At 37.9% G+C, this 27,140-nt stretch overlaps 2 protein-coding genes across 2 annotated transcripts in view; both read right to left on the bottom strand.

Moving 5' to 3' along the window:
* The window catches only part of POLN (DNA polymerase nu), a 112,823-nt gene extending 89,410 nt beyond the window's left edge, over nt 1–23,413 (bottom strand). The window contains exons 1-9 of the mRNA XM_037386486.1: nt 23,236–23,413; nt 22,139–22,285; nt 14,294–14,608; nt 13,040–13,183; nt 9,443–9,504; nt 5,850–6,338; nt 5,166–5,356; nt 3,287–3,399; nt 60–217 (exon numbers count right to left, since the gene is read on the bottom strand). Of these exons, the coding sequence (XP_037242383.1) occupies nt 60–217; nt 3,287–3,399; nt 5,166–5,356; nt 5,850–6,338; nt 9,443–9,504; nt 13,040–13,183; nt 14,294–14,345 (1,209 nt within the window). The 5' untranslated portion in view covers nt 14,346–14,608; nt 22,139–22,285; nt 23,236–23,413. The remainder of the gene's footprint in view (nt 1–59; nt 218–3,286; nt 3,400–5,165; nt 5,357–5,849; nt 6,339–9,442; nt 9,505–13,039; nt 13,184–14,293; nt 14,609–22,138; nt 22,286–23,235) is intronic.
* HAUS3 (HAUS augmin like complex subunit 3) lies at nt 14,699–22,142 on the bottom strand. The gene is made up of 4 exons (XM_037386501.1): nt 20,804–22,142; nt 19,286–19,722; nt 17,440–17,668; nt 14,699–16,010 (listed from the first exon to the last, which is right to left on the bottom strand). The coding sequence occupies exons 1-4, from the start codon at nt 21,716–21,718 to the stop codon at nt 15,753–15,755; spliced, it is 1,839 nt and encodes a 612-aa protein (XP_037242398.1). The 5' UTR covers nt 21,719–22,142; the 3' UTR covers nt 14,699–15,752.
* Nucleotides 23,414–27,140: the final 3,727 nt, after the last annotated feature.

Genomic DNA, 27,140 nt, shown 5'->3' with positions numbered 1-27,140 from the left:
TTTCATCATTTCCTCCCCCTTTTAACCCAAGCGCAAACAATTTAAAACAAACTACTTACTGATGCATTTCTCAAAGTGCCCATATCTGTATTTACTGTTTCCATAGAAAAAGGCTTTTCAAAATACTTCTGTAGTAAACATTCAAAAGAGGGAACTGTGTCGCTGGGGTTTATCAGCCATGCTGCAATCCTTGGATCTAACACGACACTACCAGCAACTACAAAAATAAGTTATTTCTGAATAAAAACATTGAAATTACCTCCCATACTGAAAAATACCTATAAAGTGTTGCCTTTCCTTACATACACATCAAACAGACAAGCATTTAAACTACAAAAGTGTTAAAATATTGAATTTGGAGCTGTAACAAATAGTATCATGACTACATAGGAGTAAGTTCAATACTGAAAATTTTTGAAGAGGGGTTTTTTGTGGGTTTGGTTTTTTTCAAGTTTTAAAATGCAAGTAAACCTTTGGTTCTTAAGACTGACTGTAAAAGCCTCTCTTACTGCTGAAAAATTACAAACTGAAAGTTTTTCTTAAGAGTGTCTCCCTCTGGTACCATTTTGTTGTTGCTGTTAACTTGATTGATAGTCACAAAATTGCTGTTTGGGGTCAGAGGAGAGAAGATTTACTTCCTAGCAATCAGACTTCTAAGTTCTTTAATGTATACATGAATTCACATATCAATGCACAATGCATTGTTTCCAAAAATCTGAGCCTTTTGTCCTATAGGATCGTATGTGTTTATACTGCACTTTCTCTCATGTTCACATACATTGGATAGAGCAAGCCTAGTGCAGTTTCATTTCCCTTTTAACTACAATCTCAACATGCGTACTGTAGTATTACAAAGAAGAAAAGAGAAACACTAGTAACTAGAATGCTTTGTAATCTATTCAAAGATGGTCTAAGCAGCCTCTTCAGTATCCCCCAAGTTCAAATGACAGCTGACAGGTACATTTACAGAGAACTCCATGCTACACAACCTTACAGACTCAGTTACCTGGAAGCAAACTTTAACATCCATAATGCAAGTTACAGCTGCAGGACTATTCTAAAGACAACCAGGCTTGTTGACCTCCACTGACATAACTGTTGCTGAAAAGAACTTCATATGGCTGCTCAGCAAGTGTTAGGGAAGGAGACATCCTGCCCCTGAATCAACCTGAGCTCTGCTGGAGTGGCCAGATAACCAAAGGATACTTCATCTGCATAGTCTCATACCAAGATTTCATGTAGCTCGCTATCCTGACATACTCTGAATACAAACAGCTGTTCACCTCAAAAGCTAACAGATGCTAAGGAACAGCCTTGGAAATTGTCTCAAGGATACCCTCCCGACAGTAGCACTAAGTCCTTCTGTGATCAGAAGGACAGTCTCAGCCCTGGAATCATGCAGCTTCGTAAAGTATGTCAAACTCTGCATTCACTCACAAAACTTTGGATGTGTCCATGGGATTTCCACTGCTTTTTGAACAGGAAGTAATCCCTACAGGAATTAAATGAAACTCCGACAACTATAACAGACAGATTTGCTGTGAACTCAAATGATGCACAGTAAAGAGGCAAACTAAGCAACTCTGCCTCACTGATGGGCAGCAACACTCCACAGCTGATGGCTGTTGGAAAGTGCCAAGAGGCTGCAGGAAGGTTCTGCCTAGTGAGGTGATGGACATTCATAAGCTTAAGAGAAGACTGCATGAAAAGAGCACCGAATTTTCTACCACCACCACTACCACCACCTTACAAAGGATACGCGGAAGAACAGAATCCTGTTACCAAGTAGTCTCTGAGATACCTCAAAGATCCTTTTCTCATATCTCTATTTACAATGAGCACGAGACAGTCTCTAACTGCAAAAGGATAAAGAATCAAACTCCCCAACCATCCATCCATTCCTTCCTTCCCAAGTACAATTTTCACCAAAGGTGAGGGTAGTCATCACCACCAATTCAGTCTTGGAGAAAGGAAGACATGTGCAAGGTGAGGAGGAGGAAACTCGAGACAGAACAAAGCTGAAAGGAGTGAAGCAAAACCAGGATCAAACTTGGGTAAGTAAGGAGTCTGCGCTGATAAAAACATACTTTCCTCAAGACTGACATGGTACTCAAATCCTGTCCTTCTACTTCGAAAAATTAGTGAATCTCAATGGCAAAGCATACCATACCTAGTCATGGCTAATGTATGTATGCCAATGGTTAGTACACCAGTTTCAGAATAACGGCAATCATTCAACTGTTTGCAGTCAATATTGACATAGAGAGAAATTTCAGTGTTTGCTTGATTTACAACGATGAGATTTTTACCTTTAAAACAGTAGGGGTTTTGTGTTGCTTTTGGGGTGGGTTTTGTTTGCTTTTGGGTTTTTTGGGGTTGTTTTGGGGTTTTATTTCTTTATTTTTTACAATACAGAAATAATAGGTGAAGAAGCATTAACTTCCAAAGCTTAAAAAAAACCCAAACCATACAACTGGGCAAGAATTCTTTTGGACACTACAAACTTCAAATGCAAATCCTATGCATCAGTTAGGATCTAACCTAGTATTTCTTGTGTGTACAGGAAAATAAAACTGTCACTAGTGCCTGTACCATCACATTTCTTCCCCCCCTCCCACTCCCACGACTACGTGTCTTTTGTCTAGATCTTCACACCAGATTCTAAATCATCATCAGTTTACTGTGATTTACTGATGAAACTTTTCAGATGCTGAACACAAGCTGAAGATTCTCCATAGAAGGAGTCCTTCCTGAAAGATCACACTTATTTTGGAGTAGTATGATACACAGAATGAAGAAAAAAACCCAGAAGATGGTATTTACATCTTATATCTTCTGCTTGTAGTTGCTTTTACACCCCTACAAAAGTGTCTTACTTGTTCCCATCAAAAAACCAAGGACTCATTCAAGTAATTCCTAATTCTGACAACTATGAGCACCTCTGGTATTTATTTTAGTCTTTCCTCTTGAGCAGAGAAAGTTTTTCTAGGGAACATGAAACATGCAGCAGTTTGACTTTTTAAGCTATAGTCATGACTACGTTAAGAGCTTTTGTTTCCACTGGAAGCTATCCTTAAATTATTCAATTATTTGATTCCTACTCTGAGAAGAAATACATCATCTTGACATGCCAAGCCTCTGGCCACAGCCTCCCCCACAAACAGTAGTCTTTCCCATGGTGCTAAAATTCTTAATCACCAATCTAGTTACTTGTACACCTAGTGGTTTTAACAGAAACATCAAAAGCCAGATATTATGGGATTGGATCATAGATTAGATTAATTACCTTGTTTCCAGCTAATTTCATTACCATAAACTTGAAGTAGAGTCCTCAGGAAATCTTTTGCATTGAAGCAAATAATTGGAACTTTGCAATGTAGCATTTGAAACAACACTTGCCTGCACAGAAGTAGTTCATTAACACACACTATATTGCTACTAGATATAGTGAATTATTTACATTATACATTTAACTAGCACCTAATACTAAACAGTTAATACAAGACATGTCTTTATTCCTCTAAGAACAGAATACTGTATTTGAATATTAAATTCTCGATTCAGTAACACCTGAAGCTTCATTCTATAATAAATTAAACATCTTAGCAGGTATGCCTTATCATGCATTCATAAAGAAAACAATTTTGATTTGACACTCAAAATTGAATCCAATCTTAATCCGAAACAGCAACTGGCACCCCTTTAATACACCCAAATAAGATCACAGAGGCTTCTGAATTAATTTAGTATTGTAAAACCACGATTTAAAAAATACTAGACAAACTAAATCACCATCATTGCCTAGTGCTAATATGTTATTTATATCTAGAATGTTTCATCTTTACAACATTTTTCCACTCCTTTTGCAAGTGTCTATAGTTCCCACATCCTTGCTATTTTAAAGAGATTTTACCAATTATATATATTTATATATAGATTTACTAATTGTGTCATTTTTAATAAGGTCTATTTTGGGCAATATAGAAAAACTGTTTTCTTATAGAGCTTTCAAGTTTATCTGTAGAAACCACAGTACCAAGTTTTTGGACATACTAGAAACTGTAGCAATCATAAGGTATTATTGTATACAGTGTAGATCCACTATTAAACAACTGCGCCATTCTTACAACAAATAATTACCTATACATTTCATCTAAATGCCACCCCACTTACTCAACTTGTTTATTATCAAATTTTTACTGTTCATACATATATGCTTTATTGATACTAGTATCAATTCAGACCAACTTAAATTCATACTAACAAGTTATTAAACTAGCTGTCATATAACTCCAATATTACAGCTGGAGAAGTACAGGTAAGTGAAGTGATTTGTTTCCAGTCACAGTGGAAGTGGCAGAGATGCACCTAACAACCAAGTTCAACATCTTGAAAATGAATGCTCTTAATAACCCCAATTCAGCAGTTTACAATAAAGCAGTTACTACTGAAAGTCAAAATATTCTAATGAAGCTTTATGTGACTATTATACCCAAGAATCAGATTCAATTCTCATTTTATCAGATACTATTTCAAAGTTAATAGTGAGAAATAAAAAAGGATTTTGGTTATACTAACTGGAAGTTTAAAATTTAGTCCAACTATTAAACAGATACACAAAGCATTTACTTAAAAAAACTATCTTGCAATTTCTTTGTAACATTATTACTGAACATTAGGAAAACTTCATTAAGGATCTCAAAAGCCACTAAAAAAGTCTATTATGCTCAAAAAATTGAAAGTATCTGCTAAGCTCCAAAAGGATGTTTACTGTAACGACATCCATCAAAAATGTACTAGATAAGAAATGCAGTTCAGGAAACAGAAGATAAGATACAAAAAAGATAAATCTGGATGAAACGTAAGGTTTGTTGCTATATATAAGGTGTTCTGTCCATAAAGGATTTCTAGGTGAATGTAAACAGCTCCTACCAGAATCCCAGTCTAGTTCTATAGGGCTGCAGTTAGCAATATGCTGAGCCCAAAGGAATAGTCTATTCTTATTTGGTTTATATTAGCCCAGGCTTGACACACAACTAACACAGCTAATATGAAATTCAACAAACTTGACATGTAAGGTGATTAATCCTGTGCCAAGTAACCAACATCACCATTGCTAAAAGCCTATGTAAAACAAACCAGTATTTTTTCCTATATGCTCTCACCAAGCAAATTTCTTTTGAGCCTGTTGTTCTTGTTCCCAAAGAGATGACCGTTCAATTTGTAAATAAATTAATCTATCATTTTCATTAGCAGCATTCCAAGTATAATCAGTTGAAGAGTAACTGGGAGGGCAAGGGTGAGCAGTCCGATTCTTCACTAAGACAACAATTCCTTTTACTGATGAGGTTAAGACCTGTTAAGTATAATTACAATAGTGTTTCTTGTGACAGATTTTATGCAACCCTATAAAAAAATATAAAATCCAAAAATATTTCCCAAATATTTTACAATATGAAACCTATTATGTATACTAGAGTTATTGCATACATCATTGACACAGTAGAGGAGCATGCAAATGTTTCAGCCTTGAAACAAAATTTCATTGTGACAGACACAGTAAAAAGCAGGAAAAAACTATTCTAATTCAAACAATCTCACTCAAAGTATACAAATGCCTGTTTAGCCCAAGCAGTTTCTTTTTTTAAGTTTTACTTGGTAATGAAAAATAAAATGTAGTCAGAAGTATTAAGGTTTATCTCATTTTACATTTATATTCTGGTAAGCAATAACACACAAAATTTGTCCAGATTCTAGGCTCCTAATGAACATGGTTTATGTTTCAATCACATGCACAGTTCAAATGGTTCTACAAAACTGACTCTAAACAAAAGACATCATTCACTAACCTGCTCTGAGTTAAGCTGTGAAGAACCATCATGAAATATCATAGTAGTTACAAAAGCCACTGCCTGTTCTATAGTTGCAAGCAATTCTCTTTTTTCTTCATATCCCAAATTCCTGATATCACAAGGACAATTTTTAGAAGACTCTGTTTGTCCAGAATTAACGTTGTATCTTCTTTCATGTGAAGAAGTGTAGGTCTTTATAGGTAATCTTCTTGCTTTCTCTGAAGAATATTTAGGCACATCTTGCTTTCTTTTAAGGGGAGTAGCTATTTTCTTTTCACCGTGTTTCAGGTTTTTTGCTTCTCCTGGAAGATTTCTTTCTTGATATCCCCATGTTGTTAAGTCTAAATCCCGGTAATAGCGCACAATTTTGGTATCTTGACAGCAAAGACTTTCACTGGCATGTACTGTCCTGACTACCTGACCAGCAGTACATTTTTCAGGGTTGGCAGATGTTTTTAACAAGAAAATTGTGGAATCATTAATCTCCTGGAAAAAATGGAATTTAAGTGAACCAATTATTCAGCTTATTAGCAGAAAAAAAATAAACATACAAGAGTTAATTTAGATAAGCTTTGAAGGAAGTGATATCCTATAAAAAATGCTGATACTAACAAAACAGTTTAGGGGAACCACACTGCATGAAACAAAATTCAATTATTCATCAGTAGATTATTTTGTTGATTTGTATTGATTATATTATATTTAAAAAGCAGTGATGATTTTGGATATTAGTCCAATATTCAAGACAGCAAATTAACAACTGTAAGACGCATCTAGTCCAGTAGCCTGTCTTCTACTGTGACTAGGTTATTAGTAGCCTTTATGTGAAGAGTGGAATGACAATTCCCTTCCATCTTTAGCTTCAATATTCAGAGCTTTTTCAATGACAGCTTAGTTTATTAAAGAACTTTTGGCAAGGGACCATAATGACTGCTTTGGAAATTCGAGTGCACTGTGTCAACTGGATCTCCACAAATGCCTTCAAACAAATTACAAGACTGTAAGATATAACAGAAAAATAATGGAAGTTGCACTGAAGTAGTATTATCAGGTCTATGAGTATTATATTCTGCTCTGTTTAATCCACTATGCCCAGAACAGCTTTCTTACTCCAGATAGTCCCCAGGATCCCTTTTCAGAGGTATGCCATTAAATAGCATTAAGCAAGAAGTTGCATGGTAACATTAAAATTCTATTCCTTGATCCTTGATTTTCTTCAGGAATTCTCTTGATATGCTATGGACCCTAGTATTTTCTTACTGTTTATTTTGCTAGTTTCTTCTACAAGCTCTTCAGCTGAGAGACATGATTTTGTAAACAAGAACTCTGGAATGGCAACTGGCAACCTTTACAAGATTCCCCAAGGTAAATATATGTTGAGATATTTTCGGATATACAGAGTTTATCTTCCCTCAATATGCCTCTTATGCCTTGATCAACAGGTCTTATAGGAGCTGGCAAGCTTTCGACTCCTGAGGCATTAGAAAAAATGAGGTATTATTAGTGATGCATTTGCAAGCATCACTGTAAGCTTATTTGGACTATACTATTGTATATTTACATTTAACTTACTCAAATGAGGCAACTATAAAAATACAAAATCTGGTAAGTTCAGCTTTTTGCATAATGACATTTTTTAGTAGTCATCTTCATACTGTCACTTAACCACAGATTTTAATATTTGTTTTAAGTCTCCAATATTCTGTTTTGAATAAATCCCTATACTACCTACAAATGCTTCAGTTTTGGAGGGGAAATTCCATGTATTTACTTTTAAAAGCTCCTTCATTTTTACATAATTTCCTTTTTTGAAATGAAGCATTCCTGCAGCGACTTATGTACCTTCTAATGCCTCAGAAAGATTTCAGTCCCTTTCAGAGCATCTTTCAGCAGGAAGATTTTGAACCCGATCCCACACAGAACCAAATAAAAAACAATTTCTCTTCCGAGTTCTCTAACATTTCCACAAAGCAGCTGTCTCCAGATTTTTAGCCTCAGCGTCATGCATAACTGTCGAATTCACCCACTCCACTGAAAAGTAACTGAAGCCTCTCATAGCTCTTGTAGCACAGCCAGTCTCCTTCATTATGTCTGTTGTAACTACCATTCTAAAAACTATGGAGTTCTCACTTCAAAAGAACCCCAAGTTACTGCTGTGCAGGGCTCCCATCCATTCCATAAGACAACAGTTTTCACTGATCAGAGGATATTGGCCATCTCTATTCAATCTGTATTGACAGAGGAAGCCAGAATTGCAAAGCCAGTAATTTACTTGAGATCATACTTCACAGGATCAACTCTACAGCAAAAGTACAATTAACAGGTTCCAAGTAAACAGAAAAAGGGAGTGAATTAAGCTTTTGCTACTACAAAAAAGAGCAGTGATTGTTCCAAACAAAGACAAATTAATTGCAATGAGGCAATGCTAATCAAAAAGTTGACACTATAAAAAGTTACCATAAGTGGAAAATATCACAGAAGGACAAAATGTTTAAGAGCTGTAGAAAGACAACTATATTCACTCAAGCGTATTCTCCAGTCAAACTGCAAATAGCTTTATTGTTTAACACTGCAAAATTTGAATTAGGACATCAGTAATTAGAGAATCAGGAATAAGCAATTCTCTTTTAAAAGTTCAAAAATAAGAACAAAGCAATTTAATTATCAAGTCAGAATAATACAGCTGAAACTACAATTAACCACAGAGAGAAGCAGCACCTTCCAGGAAGAAGTGATCTTCTATTAGAAATAATTACATGGCTGGAAGTAGAGAAAACAACTCCCAGGATGCAGCTTCATAATTTGTGTGGATATAGGAAATTTCACTAGATGCAGTCAAAATTAGCACATCATCACAAAAAGGGGTTCCACTGCTATTCATGTGCACCCACAGCTGCCCATCTATGTATGAGCCAACTGTAGGAAATTATCCCACCCCACAAAAGAAACCAGTTTTCTGCATCTTCAGCAAGCTGAATGGACTGGCCGAAGTGTGCCACATGCACCAGAGTAAGGAAGGCTATGAAATTTGCAGCTGTGATAGGAGTACACTTGCAGTACCTGCAACTCATTGACCAACTCAATGGATGTTACAATCACAGCCCAAGTTGGGGCTGCCGCAGTTATCCATTCCCATTCTTGCACTGGCACTCACTCGCACTCACATTTAAAATCACAACAAAACCAGAAATTCAGAGAGATCGTTAAGCCTAAAACTAAACTTCCAAATACAAAGTAATTTTTCATATGAATGAGCTCACTTTATGATTATGTCCTAGTGACTGTTCAGCGACAGAGGTTTGAGAACATTTTTAAACTTTGCTAACTATCTAAAGGTGGCAACCTCATTTATTTCTGATCGATCTGCCACAAGAGACTAACTTCCCATAAAAAGGATAAGAGAAGTGCGGCCAAGATTCTCAAGGTAAATAGATGCCAAGTGCAAAATAAGACACAGGGAAGTTACCTGAACTATGAGTGTATGCAGTATACTGTAATAAAGCTTGTTATGAAACAGGCAATCTATAACAACTTCAAACCTGCTATAAAAAGACTGCTTTTAGTAGTCTTCAATCTTACAATATGCTTGCCTTTTCATTTTTCAGATGTGCATCCTTATGACCTAGTTTATTTTCCTTGGACTTCTCTATACCTTTAAAAAAAGAACAGGAAACATTTTACACTACAAATTAATCTGAGAGCACTGCATAAAACTTAGGTTATATACAGGGTTACATTAGACACTTTTACCAAACCCAAAATACTTGCAATAAAATTTTCCATGAAAACCATTTTCCTCAAATTAGTATCATTCATGCTTAAAAAGGCCCTGTAGGTTCCTCAATATGCATATGCAAAGCATGCTCTGTCCCCATTGAGGAAAAATTAATTCAAATTCGTGACAAAGCAGACATTTTCCACAGTATTCTGAACGAGCATTACTATAATACCATAAATATGCATATGTCTTTCTTTCAAGAAAACACATCCCATCTTGGCCAAAGTAAAGGTGGGGGCATAGGCAAGGAAAAAAATGAGAAAAAAAGAAAATAAAAAGCAAAAAACACTCTATGCACGTCACATAGTTCAACTGTTTTCTTGGAACTAGGCAGCATTTTTCCACAATAATTTTCTTCAGTAAAACACTATATGCATATACATCTTTAGCACATCACACCCTACAGAGAACTGATCATGCTTCATCGACAGAGGATAATTTTTTCACATTGTTCATCTTGTGATAGAACAGGTATCACAAGATCAGACAAGAACAGAGAGCAAGAAGAATTCAGACTTATTAAATTGACAGACAGGTAACAACTAGCACCCCAAGAAGCAGGATGGCTATCAGTGCTGGGTCTAAGACCGAGCCTTGGGCCACAGCACCACTGTTAGCCTGGGCCCACCACTGAACTACCAGTGATACTCAGCCTACAGCTCTGAAAGCAGACAGATGCTGTAGTTTAAGGAAGGCTTTGTAAATGCACCTCAGCACTTTGCACCACGCTAAATCAAACTGTTAGGACAGACTTTCTCTTTTCTGCCCTCAACACTGCCCAGCAGCCCCAAAAAGAAGAGAAGAAAGTACAGACTGGGATAAAAGCACAAATGGCAACAGGCTAGCAGCAATTACAAACCGAGTATTGACAGGAAGAGGAAACGGGGAAAAAAGAAAACTCCACTGAAGTGCAGGTCTCTCCAGAGTTTGCACTTAGTTAGGATCCCTTTATCTCTAGATTTTTTTCCTGTCCAGGAAAGAGACACCTCATGAGCAAAATATGGTTTTGCCCCCTCCTAACTCCTGGTCCATACCAAGCACAATATTCCACTGATGTATTCAGCTATGAAATTTGCATTGCCAGCAAGACACTTTCTGAATCTAATGTGCTTATACTTACGACTAATGTCAAACAAAGCATGAGGTGATCCATTTCTATTTACTGAAAGTTTAAAAAAAAAAAAATTTGTCGAGGCAAACCAGCATCCTGTAACTTAAAATACTAAAAAAAAACCATTTTCAAAGAGTAACAAGCTTAGCCTTCAGAAGAAACCAAATTTACATGTTACTATATGTGTATAATCAGTTATTTATCTCCAGCTCAGACTTCTAATCTGAGCTGTTAGAATAGTGAATATCGCATAGCGGTATTTTTAGCTTCAAACATTTTAGGTTTGGTTTTCTTGACACTTCCTACAACAAGATTATAAATTTAGGAAAGATAGTAACTGAGCACTTTTACTTCATTATTCAAAAAATTCAGTATTTTTAATTGTGTCACAGCTACTTTTCCTTGACAAATTCACCCTCCAGAGGAAATGATGAGGATTTTACTTCTCTCCTTCAGCATACAATATTCAGTATGACAAGTATCCAAAAAGCTATGCAACCTCGTATCACCAGATGGCAGTAGAAACCCATCCTTGCCTTCAAACTCAAGGGCAGATGGAACCATTACAAGCCCTACTGCCAAGATAACCACACAATTTCACCCACTAGTTCAACATTGCAGATATTTGCCCTATTTGAACCCAATATTTACCTTCTAAAGACACAGTTTTTCCTGTAAGTAAAATTTAATCTTTGAGGAATTATCCACAAAATAGAGTTTAATAGTTTGAAACAGACCAGACATGTCAGGTTTTGGTTTTTTTAAGGGAGGCAAACTTTTCCTTTTCTCCAGATCCACACTGATCAGCTAAAGCTACATACACAGGCAGTTTCCTAAAGGAATTCGAATAAATTTGTTCTTAAGCCTACACTAGAAACAATTGTGATTAATTACTACATGGAAAACAAGTGCAAGAAAAGCTAGTCATGCGATTTGCTGCCACTAAATGCTTATACCATTCTTTGACTCCCCAGTGAATACAGACTTAGCAGCACTACGAAGACAACAGCAAGTTAATTTGGCTAAAGATACCAGACATTTTCATGGGGGGGGGGGGGGGGGGGGGGGGGTGTATTTTTTTTTTTTTAAAACAGACTACGTAATTTTTACATCTTGACAGAGAGTGAATGGATTAAGAGTAGATAACATAATACGATACAGATATCACAGTACATAGAGTTCCCCGGTCTAAGGCAAAAAACATCACACAGGAAAAATTAAGGAAGGGAATGACAAGGTAGCAAGAGAAGCAGCATGGCAATTAAAATTAGGCAGAACAGAAATCTGATTTTCTTTATAATAATCTGGATTTTGGTCCAAATGTGCCATTTTAAAATTAATCCACTGCATATTTCTTCAAATGTTTATCACTGATTTAGACAGCAATTAATTACTACCCTCTTCACTGCTGCACCACCAGGCTCCATGGATCCAATACTTCACTGTTGAAAGAGCCTGAACTGTTATTTACATAAAATTGAGGCTGCAACACCACCTCCACAAGAACAAATGCTAGATTTAAATCCATCAATCAGCTAACGTTCCAGGATCTAGTTCTCAGGAGAGGAAAAAAACCCAACAACAAAAAACAACAACAAAAAAAAAAACCCACCACACCAAAATTCAGCAAACCTAACTTCCTATCTACTTCTTTAGAGAGATACAAGACTGGCAGACTATGAAATGCACAGATTTGAGAATAAAAATTCCATTTGCAAAACCTCCATAGTATCCACAACATTCCAAGTAAGATTTGGCCAAGTCAAAGATTTGCTAAGGCACTTTTAACATTATCTAATTTTCTCTACCAGCAGGAATTTGTTCACTCTTCCCCCTAGAATTTAACAAGGAGTGCGCTGTACCAAACATGTGTTTAAAGGACAGACATGAGTCTGGAAAGTTCACAGGCCTTCTGGCAAGTTCCCAGTACCCCTAATGATCTTTAAGTATCTATTCCAGGGTAAAGTTAATGTATACATTTAATTTACAGTATTAACTAACAGTTTGGCATTCTTATTTACTTTTATACCACATAACAGGAAGAGGGGAAAAAAACCCCAATGAAATTGAGGGTAGTGGCAATACTCTAGATCCTTGCACTCACATAACATTATTTAATCAGAAAACTCCCAGCAAATGTCACAGTTAAAGTTTAATTCCTTTTCTAATCCTGGAAATCTGAACTCTCACATTTTTTCCTTTTAAATAGGGACTACACGTTTGTCATCGTTTTATTTGTTTGGGTTTCAATTTTTCAACTGAAAATAGAAACACTTAAATTAGCTAAGATTTACTCACGCTGGTTATTTTTTCTGCTACTCTGAACTTCTACAGGAACAGAGTGTAAAGCCGCCATAATCCTCTGAGCAGTATCAGATAAAGGCACTTTAGAAATCTCACATCCTATGTATGATGTGCACCGTTCCATTTTTAAGACTAAACCTAAACACAGAACACATGCAAACTATGCATTATATCAGGGCCACAGAACAGTCTGTACTTACACTCTGTTGAAATTAAAGACAAAATATAGTGAACATTCAGCCATGTATTCTCCTCAATTGAAATAACACCTCCTCCCTGACACATCTATCAGTTACATATTGTAAATAAAAATGAGCAAATTGTAATAATTTACAAAACCTTACTTGAAATTGTTCTAATAGTATGATAAAAAATTAAGCAGTTCTACTAAGTACAGCTAAATTCTAATTAAAAAATCTGATAAATTAAACAGTAGTTGTCATTTGTCTGAAATACTGACTAATTTAAAGATGTTGAGGATGGGGGAAGTATCCAGCATATGCATATATTTACTGTTATTAATGCTCAGATTTTATCAAGAAAAACCAAAACTAACTTACATGTAACTGCCAAAATATAGCCAACACAAGATGAAAGTAACAGTATTACTATCATGACATAGAAACATTAGTGACATGTTGTTTCAGAAATCATAACAGACCTACTTTTTAAACTTTGTATAATTGATGTGCTCAATTACTATTAAATATTAGTAACTTTAAAATAGTTACTATTTGTCAATTTAAGAAACTGGTCAACAACATCTAAAGGCTCTACAAGGTTTGATTGCACTTATTACTGTTCTAAATCTTATTATTTTTTGAAAAACAGTTGCTTTTCCAGTTGGCATGTAGCCATATTCCATAACACACACAAATACTTGAGAGGGTCCCTAAATACAACACATATGGGAGAATTAGAAACAACAGTGTCCATACCGATGACTTATCTTTACAGTTAGACAAGAACAATGCATAAAACTTACCACAAACATAAGATAAATATCCAACATTTTCAAAATACTTAAAAGCATTCAAGCTGTACAAGTCAATTGCTCTACTGAAACTGCTGTTCAGCAAAATATTCCTACACAATTTATAACTGGAGTCCTGTTACTCTGGTCTTCTCCCACTAAATCCAGCACAGAAGCAGACTGTCAATTATCAAGCAAACAACATTTCCTCTGCTTACATGGGAATATTTTTCTTAGCTCAAGACCATAGGCAGATTGCAAATCTGAATTCTCACAAGTACAAATATTTGTATCCAGATTCAAGGAGGAACATCCATCAGGTTGCATTAGTACTGCCCGTATCTATCTCACTCAAATTTTATAGTAAGCGTGCAAAAGGGAGAGAGAGGCAGAATGGCTTTCTTTTCCCTGACATTCCAGAAGTCAGAAGTATAATCTTTTCCCCTGCATAACTTCTCCTAATTATATATTTTTATATATGTATATATAATTAACAGCAACACTTCTTTCCTACACAGGGCAAAAATACTCCAACTTCTCAGGATGGGAGGTAGCAGTCTAAAAGCCTCAGGGGCAGTCAAAATGAGAACCTAGTAAATGAGATACAAACAAGGCAGTACACATGAGAATAGGCCTAAAACCCACACACAGATTCACCATAAATACTGACAACATTGAACTGAATTTAGTGTTTGGCATTTAATAATAAACACAATGTACAGAGTTAAACAGCATGAAATCCAGATATAAAGACATCCAAACCAGTAAGTTAGAAAAAATATTTAAAACAATTTAAAGTTATACTCACATAAAAGCTAAGCCTGCCATCAAAATAGTTTTAAGACTAATGTTATTGAAGTTAATTTACTAGCCTTCATCAATATCTACAATGCTTGAAAGCAAAAGCAGCTGATCCCATCAAAATATAAAAGAACGGAAGTTATCATACCATAAAAGCCTATTTAGGTCCATTGGTGTATTAGGAAGCTATATAAAGATTTGATAAACAAGCTAACAATGCACATGAAAGAGTAAGCACAAAAGCCTCAGGACTCTGAATTGCAATGCCTATCATAAATTATAGAACAAACTCAGAAGTCCAAAAGGTAAATCCAAAATTATGGATGGACATTTTATGTATGGACTGGTTTAAATGGAGAAGATCTGAATGGTCTACAAACAGATGGTCTTGGTACTTGAAACAGATTCTGGTACATATTGCAACATATTTCTAACAAAACCAGATCTTCGAAGAACTGTAAGGGAAGCAGTCACAGAGTATCTGCCTTGGAGAACTCTCCTCTTCAGAAAGAGCACACTACATTCACATTCAAACATCTTCTCCACATCTATTTTTCAGCTCCCATATCAAAGGTTCTCAGCATGCAAGAAAACTTATATCAAGGATATGAAATGTTCCTTTCTGTGCTATGCTGTGTGCAGTGGAAATCAACATACAGGCTAAAAGAAGAGCAGCCTGAATGTAACTCACTCAAATAGCCTATGTATTACTTCAGAGCAAAGAACTTAAGACAGTTCTGAGATTTGAACTTGGTGGGCAGATGCCAAAAGCCATAAAAGCAACACACAATCCAAACCTGGTAACTGTGGCAGTTAAACATACATTGCAATGATAGATAAATGTTACCCTTGATAAGCTAATACTTATTCCATAAACTTGTAGGGAGTTTACATAAATATGTTTTCCTTTAAGAGTACATTGAAGTTTAAACATTAAGAACTCCACTGGTGGTGAAACTCATCGTCGAGACCACTGGCTTTAGCCTTAGACTGCTGCTCAAGCTTCTCCACCAGTTCCTTCAAGTAGTCTTCATCTTTGAAAAAATACATATACAAGTCTCTCTCCATCTGATGCAGCTTATTGGACTCCAAAAAGTTTCTCTTTGACTTCACATTGGCCGTCAGATCCACAAGGAGTTGACTTAGTTTATTTAAATCAACTTCCAGTTGATTAAACTGCTCAGTAAGTTCCTAACAAAAAATACAAGACAAAACATTATTACTTTTATATTGTTAATATACTAGTGGAACTAGAAATAAAAAAACTTTTTTGCTTTTGGAAGCCATTTTCACTTTAAGTGAAAAGTAATCACAAAAACTAGAAACGCAGGTGATAAGGGATTCCATTCAATTAATGTAATTTTTGAGCTCCACGTAACAGTACTCGCATCAAGTTATGAAAATATGACTTCATTTACTTGTTTACTAGTTTACCAGACAAGTTAAGACCCTAAGAATCTGGCCCTCAACTACATAGGTGGTTGAATGACATTTTCAATCAATTACAGGTCTCCATAGCTAGTCAAATCTTAAAAGGCAACCAAAAAAACCCACAAAAGCCAACTCTATTTTAAAATTAAATCACTGATTACCAGCTACAATTTTCTCAACTGTCATTCTTATCACGGTTCACTGTAAGCAGGCTAGTCATCTATTTGCACATTATCTCCTTACTAAAGCAATTACTTTTATTGAGAATACTGAAGCAATAGAAAGAGAAGTCACTATGTTTTAGGAAATAACTTTCTATTGATTAAAAGTATTTGGACTGATTTAATAATATGTAATCCCTAAATACGTACTGTTCCTATTAAAAGCTTCATTTTTTATTAAAAACTGTTCTATATGTTGCAAATTCAATTGACAGATGGAAGTGTTAAGTATATTTTTATGTATTTAACCAAGGAAATATTATATAGTCTTTTATATATAATATATATTATATATATTTTTTATATACATTATATATAATATATTATATAAAAATATATAATATATATATATAAATATATACATATAAAAGACTTCCCTCAATCTACTTTTGAGCCATCTACAATTATTTAAAAAACAGAACAAGTTGCATTTAACAACCCCTATTCCCATTTAAAACAGGCTCTAAATCCAAGACCTGGGAGGTCTGTAGCAGGACTACCCTACAACTGTCCTTCAAAATTCTGTATTATTTTGTCCAAATGAGCCACACATGGCCAGCCTTTTTAAGGGGCAAAACCATACAATTCAGGTGTTACAGGTAATGGGGGAAAAGCTTGTCTGAAATAAAGACAAAATTAAATGAGTTTTTCAGTGACACCATAACCAGACAATGTATTTCCCACACCATAAACGTACTAGCAATATATGATTGTATACACCTTTGAAAGAGATAAAGTTACACACAACAATTTGCTTGGAAAGAAAAAATTATTAGCTGCCACCATTCACAACATCCAACATTTGTTAAGAACAATGTAAATACTGTGCCCATCGCCATTATGCTAATAAATTTGTGGCTGACATGTGGGAGCTAGTCCGGGTGTCAACAGCTTTCGTACATTTCTCAGTAAAAGAATATAGCACACATTAATGTAATACTTTGAATAACTAGATCTAAAGGGCTTACCCGACTACCGAATTGTATCTGATTTTCTCCATGATACAGAGCACCATGAAGGGTTTCTACATCACTTTTTAGTCTGGACAAAAGAAAAGACTGTTCTTGAGAAGATGCTGCTAGCTGATCTTGTACTGTAGCACAGTCCTGCTTTAACTTCTGAGCCATCTGCTCCAGGCTTTCATACGTCTTAAACAATTGCTGTTTTTTATTTTCTCCTTCCAGAAGCTGATACAGCCTGTAACAAAAGACGTTAGACACAGAAGCATTTTTAAGTTTCCTAAGCACTCCTGTCACATTAGGCAAGAGAAGATTTCATGTTGAGAAGTCTGAGCAGTACTGCCTTTACTAGTCTTCTGAGTACTTTTACGGCTGTATCTCACACTGATTTCCTGATGCTATCTATATATAGCTAATACAAGATTAATAGGATTCCAAAATATTTCAATATTAAATTAACAGCAATTAAATACCAAAGTAACAGTAAGTACACAATGAATGCAAATAGAAGCTGACAGTGTGTTTTTGCCAACTATTTTCCAACACTTCAATAACTGCAAAGATACAATTTTTTTTAAGTGCTGAAAAACAGCAAGACTTCAGTGGCCAACAAGAAGAGCAATCTTTATCACATTTGCAAGCTTACTGGAGTATTTCCCATTTCTTATCTTTGAAGAGACTGCTAAGAAATTCTCCAATAGTTACAAGTCATGCAAAATAGCAATACTTGCTATATCAAACTGTACCCTTACACTGCATCAGGAATAGTTCAAATATGATTACAGATAACCTTGCTCAATTGCTGCTACCACTTTTGCATATTAAAATCTTCAAGAGTTGAGCCCCAATATTGAATCAGATTGGCTTTAATAAGAGCAGAAGCTCTATTCCAAAAGTAACCAAGTTTCTTTCAAGTGTCTTCTGCTTACAGACCCTTTAGGATTTATAATTCTTTCAACTTCCCTCCCCTTTTTAAGAAAAAAAGTGAAAAACTAGCCAGCCAACAGTGATTTGGAGACTTAATAATAAACATGTTATGTTGTCAATGCAAACACACAATGGGAGCAAAAATTAATGCTGCCTAAATCTTGCAGTTACTCACTGCGCAAGGCCATATCACTTAGTAATATTAAAATGGTGCTTAAGTGTTTTTTAAAGGAGGAAAAGTCTGACATTAAACTTTTTGATGAGGTATATTGTATTAAGTGTGTTAAAGTCTTGAAGTGACAGCAACACAGCACACATTCCTACTGTATCACCTGAGCTACAGTGAGCCTTAATTAGAAGGTGACAGAAGCCTAATAGAAGGTGAAAAACCAGAGTCCTACAAGGGTGACAGGACACTTAAGCCACATGGCAAATCAAGCAGTAAAAATGAGCTAGACAAATTTCATGTATTGAAGGAGTCATTCCGCTCTTCTACCACACGGGGGTTTCGCAAGCTAAGCTGATGAGGCCATGCACATCATCTGGGAAATCACTGTTGTCAACAGATCTCTACATCTATACTTCCACAATTACTGTCAAGAGGTCCTAGATCAGGGCACCACGTCAGACAGGCACTGCTTTAAATATACCTTACATTCTGGACATTGCTCAGTAATGCTTCAGCAATATTGACAAGACTGGTAATTGAACTGAGTTTTTACTCAGGCAAACCTGAAAAGAATTTCAACGAGCAAGCAAGAGGCAAGTCTCATATCTTGACCTCAGTTCTTGAGAATTCAAACTACTAACTAGTTACAGGAAGTAAGTAAGAACCCAGCAACAGAAAAGGCTTAGCTTGCCTAAGCCTTTAGCCCCCCCCATATTATGTCAATTTAAGTCAAAGTTCAATAGTGACTATAACACTTACCTGCAAGAGAAACCATCCTTTGAACTAATAGTGTTTCTTGGCTTTGCGTGTTGAGTTGGCTCAGTTATCAGATGTAGTCTCTGCTGCAACTCATTACTGCTCTGTTTCAGAGATTCTACCAAACTCTCAACTTGACAGCAAATCTCTTTATGTTTCTTCAACTCCATTTCATAGGCTAGCTCAATAAGTTCAAATGATGCTTTCTGTCTTACCAAATGCCTGCATATTTCATCTTGTCTTGATGCATAACAGCCCTGCTGAGCAATCTGATGATCCAAGTATCCTTTCACCACTGGTGTGATCAGAAGTTGTGCATTCTCTTTCACAAGGGGAACCAGCTCTTCATTGCTTATCCGAGTTATATCTTGTTTAATTCTTGAAATTTCATCATTGAAACTAGATATTCTGGCTGCAAAGTTTTCTTGCTTTCCAACATCCTGCATAAAACAAAACGTTTGTCAAATTTCTTCATGGCTCCCTCCAAACAACTTCCCTACACATTTTTTTCAGTTCACACAAGATTCATGTACTTACATTACATTAAAATCACTACATCTTTTCTATCTACAAAACTAAATGAAAACTTCACAAGCAGTTTTCCAGAACTTTACAACATAAGGCAAACAGATTTACAAAGTAGATACCAAATAAATGTATTTCAGTAAACAGTAATTCCATTCTATTGCAGGGACAGGAAACAATTTATTGTGTTAAAAACAGAAGAGCTGTATTTTACTCAGCACCCAGGTTTCAAGCATGCCTAACTGAAATCTCACACACAAATATAATTTCTTATATTCAGTTGGATGTCTATCAACACTGCTATCAGAATCAATCTTCTTTAAATGACTAATCAATCAAGTCCTATACGGTAGGCATTCATAAATGAGAATATACAAACTGACATAATGCCTCAAGTTAGTCCACGATTGGTCTAAGCTAATACTTTCCTTTCTGTTAAAATTCTGTCACATTCTTAAATGACAGTAGCTATATCTGCCCATCACTCACTTGTTGAGAGATTTCTGGGGTTTCAAATACCAGATTCATTTATTTGGTACAAATACTTGAGCTTCTAGAGAATCAGTGAACTGAAACTTTTCAGTTTATGCCACAGAATATAAACAGGAATACATTTATCATATTAGCTCCTCAATACCACAAAATTTCAACCAAAGTTATGCTTTTGTTCGTTGTACAAACAACTGAGAGTCAGTTATAATTTGAAGTTTCAAAGTTAAACTAGAAAGGTACTAACAAATTCTAGGGTTATAAAGGCAGCAATTCTGGAAAGCAGAATTAAAAGTACTCTACCATACTTGAGAATTTCTAACTATAGAAACTGGAGCTATTACACAAGAGTTTTGTGGGCAAGACTAAAACTTCATAAGAAGTGCCATTTCCCTATGTAAAAACAGTTGAAGTTAACAGTAACTCAGCAATTCCTTTTACTAGATCTAGTTGAACACGCCTGCCTGATTAAAACTTCACTACCTTCTACCACCTTTTGCAGCTTACCTTGTTTAAGGACTGCAGCATGTTCTCTGCACATTTTATAGCTGAACTCACACTCTCCTCTTCAGACTGCATCCGAATTAGCTGATGTTGAGCACAAATATATGCTGTCTGTAGCCTGGCAATCTCTTGACTCTCTTCACAAACTTCATTACTGTCATCACAAGCCACTTGTTTGCTTGTATCTACAAGCTGAAAGCTGCCTTCATGTGAATTTTCAACCCATTCAGACATACATAAACCACCACTCTTACCAAGGTACGAGGCAAGTGCTGCAGTGCTTTGTTCTTCCCGAGACAAATACTTGTCCAAAGAAAGTTGGGAAAAAAACACTGGATGCAGATCTGACCCTTGTTCTGAATATGAAGCTGTGAAGAAGGAAGCTAGTTTCTTAGCCGCGTCCATAAGAGAGATCAGTTCATTATTAAGCTTACTATTTGCTGCATTAAACGCTTCCAGTCCCTCTTTCAAATCTTTATGTACTTCTTTCTCTTTGCTTGTTAATGTTTCTAACACATGGCTGTTTGCAGAAATCATCATTTGGAGCTTATTATGCCGATGTATTTGAAGGTTTTTTAACTTCTGAAGAGTTTGAAGCTCATCCTCCAATTTCTTCAGTTCCTCCTCCTCTTCCTCTTGACTACTGTCCTTTGAATCTATGGGCTTCAGGGTTCTAAGGGCTTCATCCAGTGCACTTCCTTCCAAAATGGGCTTGCCAGACTCAAGAAGATTATCAAAATCTTGCAGTTCTTTTTCAGATACCACATACTGCTCATTTACATTTCCACAAAACCACTCCAGAAACAACCTGCTTTCCAAAGACTCAAACAGCCAGTCAAAATCATCTCCATTAAGCTCATCAGCTTTTGGATATCCAATTTTCTTAAGAGTTTTCACAAAATCATTTCCACAGCTCATGATTCAAATAGTTTTGTAATCAGAAAAGATCCAAATGCATGAAAAAATTGAGGTATTATTCCAGTTGTAATTTTTTTGTTATTTAAAATGAGTATTCAGTATTTTAATAAAAAGACTGTACAGGAAAAAGGAAGTGTCAGATCACACCAGAAAACAGCATGCTATTCTGGATTAGAGTGGCTATTCAAACTTTTTATTTCAGGGATACCTCGATATATTTTGTTCATCAAATCAGGCTGATCTTTGCAATCTCTTTATGTTTTTGCTTAATTCACATAAATTTACTATTAAAATAGAATACTACCACCAATTTAAAAGCAACAGGTGTAAATACTGAGTAATTCACTAGCCTGAAAAAATGATTTACTTTATATAGTTTTACTCACGTGAAATAAAAAACCCCACTCACAATCATTTTACCTCTTCCAAAACGCGAGGAAATTTCAGCTTGTCCTGAAAAGGAAGCTACAGTGATGTCACACTGCACTTCAAGCTTACAAAGTTAGGGCTTTTTACTTCAACAGCAAGCAGAATCTTGTCTCCTAAACCTTCATTTCAAAGTTTCCTCTGAAAATGGAACAAGAAATCCTCTGACATAAAAACATGTCAACATAATAATGCGGGGTTATGACCAATTATAAAAAATTAAGATCAGTGTAAACACTCTTTGACAACAGTCACAACTTAAAAGTTACAATAAAAAAGGAATTTGTTTGTTTGCTGGGAAACAGCAAACCAACAGTCAGTTTCAGGATCCTAAAGTGAGAGCAACAGACAGCAAATAATAGGATAAATTATCAAGAAAGTCAGGAGACCTTGTCTGCAATACTCTGGTAATATCCAGGGTTTGTTTGGGTTTTTTTCCACCAGTCTGGTATTACTTAATACTTTGTTTCTAGAGCATACATTCCACCAGAAAACCCCGGTTTGCCAGACAGCCTGGAGGGCATGAATGTTTAACAAGTAAATGCATTCTTCTAAAATTCTGTATTTTATATAGCTTAAGAGTTCCAAATTATATAAGAAATAATTTGTTGCTTAAGTTTCACATCACTAGTCAGTCTTCCAACTGCCCTCTGCCTTCCATGCTAAAAAGTGGCTGTCGTTAAAATAAATAAATAAACAGGCGCGCACATAGCGCTGCGTATGCAGACCATTAAGGCCCGCTGACATTGCCGCTCAAGCCGCCAAACGCCACAAAGAGTATCTTCGGACCTCTGAGGAAGCCACCCACGATCCCCGTCCCCAGCATGGGACGCCCCACCGCCACAGCCAGACCAGCCTGCAGGAGTGGGGCCTCCAGAAGCTTTCTCCCCGCGCCGAGGAGCCCAAACGCCCGCCGGCCCGGTCCCAGCTCTGGGGCAGCTGCCGCCCTACAACCCCAAGGAGATCTCGGCTAAGAGCCGTCCCGGAGCAGAACAGGGCAGGGTGAGGAGCCGGAGGGGAGAAGAGGTGCGGCGGCGGCTGTCCCCCTCCCGGTGCGAGCGAGCCCCGACCCCACACCGCCCGCTACTCACCAGAGCGCTCTGCCTCAGCGACTGCACGGAGGGGAGGGGGGAGGGGCGCAGAAAATGGCGGGAAGACTGAGGGAGCGCGCGGGCCGCGCCCCCGCGCCAACCGCTCGAAACGCCCGCCACGCGCTACTCTCGCGCGGCCTCCCTTGCGCACCGGCCGCAGCGCCACGCTCAGCCGCCGCGTGCGCCTGCGCGCGCCTCCCGCGCGGGGATTGGGCGGTGTCGGCCCGCTTACCAGTGACGTCACGTGGGCGGGCAAGCGGCGGCTGGGCAGCTGTGCTCCTCAGGGCGCCGGCCTCAGGCCCCCCCGCCCCGCCCCCCGCCCCGCCCCCCGCCCAGCGCCCCGCGCCCCGCCCCGCCCCCCGCCCAGCGCCCCGCGCCCCGCCCCGCCCCGCGCCCCTCAGCCGCAGCCTGTCCTGGGCCTGGGGCCTGGTGCGCTCGGCATGTGGGAGGGAGGGGATGGAGGAGGCCTCGCTGCGGTTGGACCTTACTCGCCTCTGACTAAAACCGGGCCGCAGACCTGCGTGGCCACCAGCCTGCCCAAAGCTGAGAGACGTGGCTAATGGAGGCCACTGGTACCACCTCTGTGTCCGCGGTTGGGTTGCTGTATTGGTGATCCACCCCTGCGTAGCCTTCTAGTATTTGTTCGCGGACGTAATTGGTCTAACACCTTTCAGAACCTGCAGATACCCCGCAAAACTCCACAACAAATTCCAGAACACCGATACCTGCTGCTTAAAAAAGCACTTCCTTGATTGCCTTTTAACCCTCTCGGTCCCGTCAGATGACTCCTGGCTTTAGCACTGCGGGGTTTGGTGAATGCCACTTGTGCATTTACCTTATCTATGGCCTTCACAGCAATCCGGAAACCACCAGCACATTTCCTTTCAGCTTTGTCCTGTCCAGTTTGGAGAGTTCCAAAACCGGGCCTCTGCAAAACAAGGGCTCCATTCTCTCCATTATTCCATCTGAACTTTTTACAACATCACTGCGCCTTGCTTGAGGTGCAGAGACAACACTGCATGCAGTCCCCAAGGTGTGGGTGCACCAAGGTTTTCTACAAAACCCATGTTTCCAATACTCTTCCTTAACAGTGCTCCCTGTTTTCTTGGATTTTTGGCCGCTGCTGCCCAGGCAGCCATCAGAAAGCTCTCAGTAATGACTGCGGGACCTCCTGTGCATTGTGAGGGCTGCTTCTGAGTCGAGCATCATGTAAATTTTTCACTTAACAGTTTGAGCGTTCTTTACCAGCCACTCTTCGGGTTTAGCCATCTTCATTTCCTGTTTACATTTTGCGTGCCACATTTTTCTGGGCTCCCCTACTTGCCTTGCAATAGCCTCCTTAACTTTCTCATTGAGTCGTGTAGGGGGAGGTTTGGGCCACTGTTTTCTGTTTGTGGCAGACGTTTTACCTGGGCTTCTAGTACAGTATTTTTTTAAGTCTTCTGGGTGTTTGTAGGCTTCTTGCTTTTGAACTGCTCATTTAGGGTTTTCTGGCATTTTCCCCCATTTTTGCATAGGTCATTTTCTTAAAATTGAGTATCCATTTGCTTTATTTGTCTTGCTGTCTTCTTACAGTGTTAAGCTTAATTATATTATGGTTACTACTATGGAGCAGCTCAGCCAGTAATAGCTCTTGAATCAGGTCCTTTGCACTGCTGAAGACTAAGTTCCGAGTGGAGTTTTTTTCTTGTGGTTCCTAAGGCCAGTCATTCCAGAAAGAAATCATTCATTGCATCCAGAAATGTTACCTCTCCATTTCACCCTGATGAGGCATTGACCCAGTCAGTATGTGGGTGGCTGAGCCCTCCCGCTACATGTCCAAAATGTGCAGTTTTCTAATCTCACTTAATGAAATTGTTGAAATTAATCAACACAGGGAAATGAGCAACCTTGCAGCTGAGCAGAGCTAAGACTATCTTGCATGAGGTTTTCTAGATCAAAATCAGCACCTGTATCGCCTGCAAAGTGCAGCATGTTGATTTCTGGTATAATGTGGTCTGTGCAAGACTTTTAAATTAAACCCTGACCTGACAGTCAGTTCTCATGGGTAAAAAGAGCTGTAGTGTTGAATTCCTCCCCATCAGATTACAGCCTGGTATGCAGCTGCAATTTAGGCTAGCTGAAGTTTTCAAATCCTCTTGCAGATAAGAGTGCATTGCATCTTTTCCGATGGGGAAGGAACAAAAGCATTCACTAGCTTATTTCATAAGACTATGCCATTTCAGTTCAGTCAGTTACTTGCACTAAAATCAGCTTGTCCTACAATAGTATTTTGGAGGGTTATGCTTCACAGTAATTTTTTTTTTCCATTACATAAATATCAGTGTTGCTCATTTAAAAAATGACTGAGTAAAAGTGAATCTTAAACACCTAGAAAACTTTCTAAAATTCTGCTGTCCTGAGATCAGTTCAGCTCTGCTACTGAAGTCCACATCCTAGATGAAAGAAGACACGGCTGATAAAAGATTGTCTATCTTTTGTCTATCAAATTGTCTATCTGGACTGCAGCAACTAATGCCTCCAGTTCCCTGTGTGACCAGTTTCTCTCCCTCCTTCTGAACTCACATGCATATGAGATCCCTCCTCCCTCGTGGCCCTTCACAAAACCTACATCTCCATCTGCGTGGCAGGGCAAGCAGGACTATATATGCTCATTCTGTAGCTGGTTTGGAGCTATATACATGCTGGACAGTAGCCACCTCTCGAAAACAGTGAAGAGCTCAATTGGGCCAGCCTTTGGGCACGTTCAGTGCAGAAAATAATTTATTTCTCTTTCAACCGGGACATGGAATTTTCGTGAAAGTTTTCCCCACAGATTATTGTTGCAGCCTCCATCCCATCTCTGCTTTGACAAATTTGGTGAAAATTAGCCGGAAGATTCAAAAGTTATCAAGGAAAGGAGGAGGGGAACAGATGGACAAAAGAGGAGCTGACAGACAGCATGATCTCATAATCCCCGCTGGCATAGGAATTCAGGCTAGAATTGAAATATTTTAGGTCAGAACATTATGCACTTAAAATTCTCATTTTGAAAGAACAAGCCTTTAATGGGAAACAAATTTTCATTTGTTAGAAAATTGATCAGCTTTTAGGGCAGAGATGAAACAACAGCCTTGCCCTACAAACATGCTACAAATACATCTTCAAAATTTCTTACAGCCCCTTTCCCCACCCAACCAGAGCCCCATGTGCTTTAGTGTTTGCTTTTGTAGCCTCTTACGGGTCAAGATTGTTTTTCTCTGATTCATTTTTTTCTTGGTCATGTTTAGTCAAAATATAATTAAAGGCTTACCTTACCCTTTTTTTTTGCATTCTGGGAGCAGTTGTTTTGCATCTGTGTCCGAGAACTGGAGGGGTTGCTTGGATAGCGTATTGCCTTTACAAGCCATTTTATGGTGGATTCCCCCAGATTAAGACATAGACATTTCTGGAAGGATGTCTGCAAGCTCTGCACTATTCCATCAATGCTATGTTGCATTTGTTCCACTGCAAAATATGACATTGTTGTGCCTGATACCTCAGAGAGAAGCTATCGGTTACCCATTAGCCAAGGCTGTAGAACATAGTCAAGCAGTGCAGTTGCCACCATATAGGCATTGCAGCTGGCCAGTATAAACCCTCCCACTGGGATACATCTGTCAGATTAAAAACTTATAAAAATGGTTTGCTTATTACTGCTTTAGGATTTGGTTTTGTTCTGGTTTGTTGTGTGGAAAAAAAAAACAAACCACAGAGGAGACACAGAAGTAAGTTTTTAGCTGGTGAAATGTAAGTGTATAGAAGCTTTGTCATTTTGCATCATACTGCACATCTGCTAGCAGCAGCAGGATGTTAAGGTCCCTGCTGCAGACTGCTAGAGTAGCAACCACTCTTTGGAAACACCTTGTCCTAAACGGTAATTGATT

This window comes from Falco rusticolus, chromosome 1 (assembly GCF_015220075.1).
Source record: "Falco rusticolus isolate bFalRus1 chromosome 1, bFalRus1.pri, whole genome shotgun sequence".
Taxonomy (NCBI): domain Eukaryota; kingdom Metazoa; phylum Chordata; class Aves; order Falconiformes; family Falconidae; genus Falco; species Falco rusticolus.
This window is presented reverse-complemented; position numbering and strand designations above follow the sequence as displayed.

What these genes read in the sequence shown, in the direction of transcription:
- HAUS3 (XM_037386501.1), bottom strand. Translation starts at nt 21,718, where the DNA reads ATGAGCTGTGGAAATGATTTTGTGAAAACTCTTAAGAAAATTGGATAT. An exon ending in TGCTGCAGTCCTTAAACAAG is followed by an intron (nt 19,723 to 20,803) that starts GTAAGCTGCAAA and finishes TGTTTTATGCAG; the next exon opens with GATGTTGGAAAGCAAGAAAA. An exon ending in AAGGATGGTTTCTCTTGCAG is followed by an intron (nt 17,669 to 19,285) that starts GTAAGTGTTATA and finishes CTTTTGTTACAG; the next exon opens with GCTGTATCAGCTTCTGGAAG.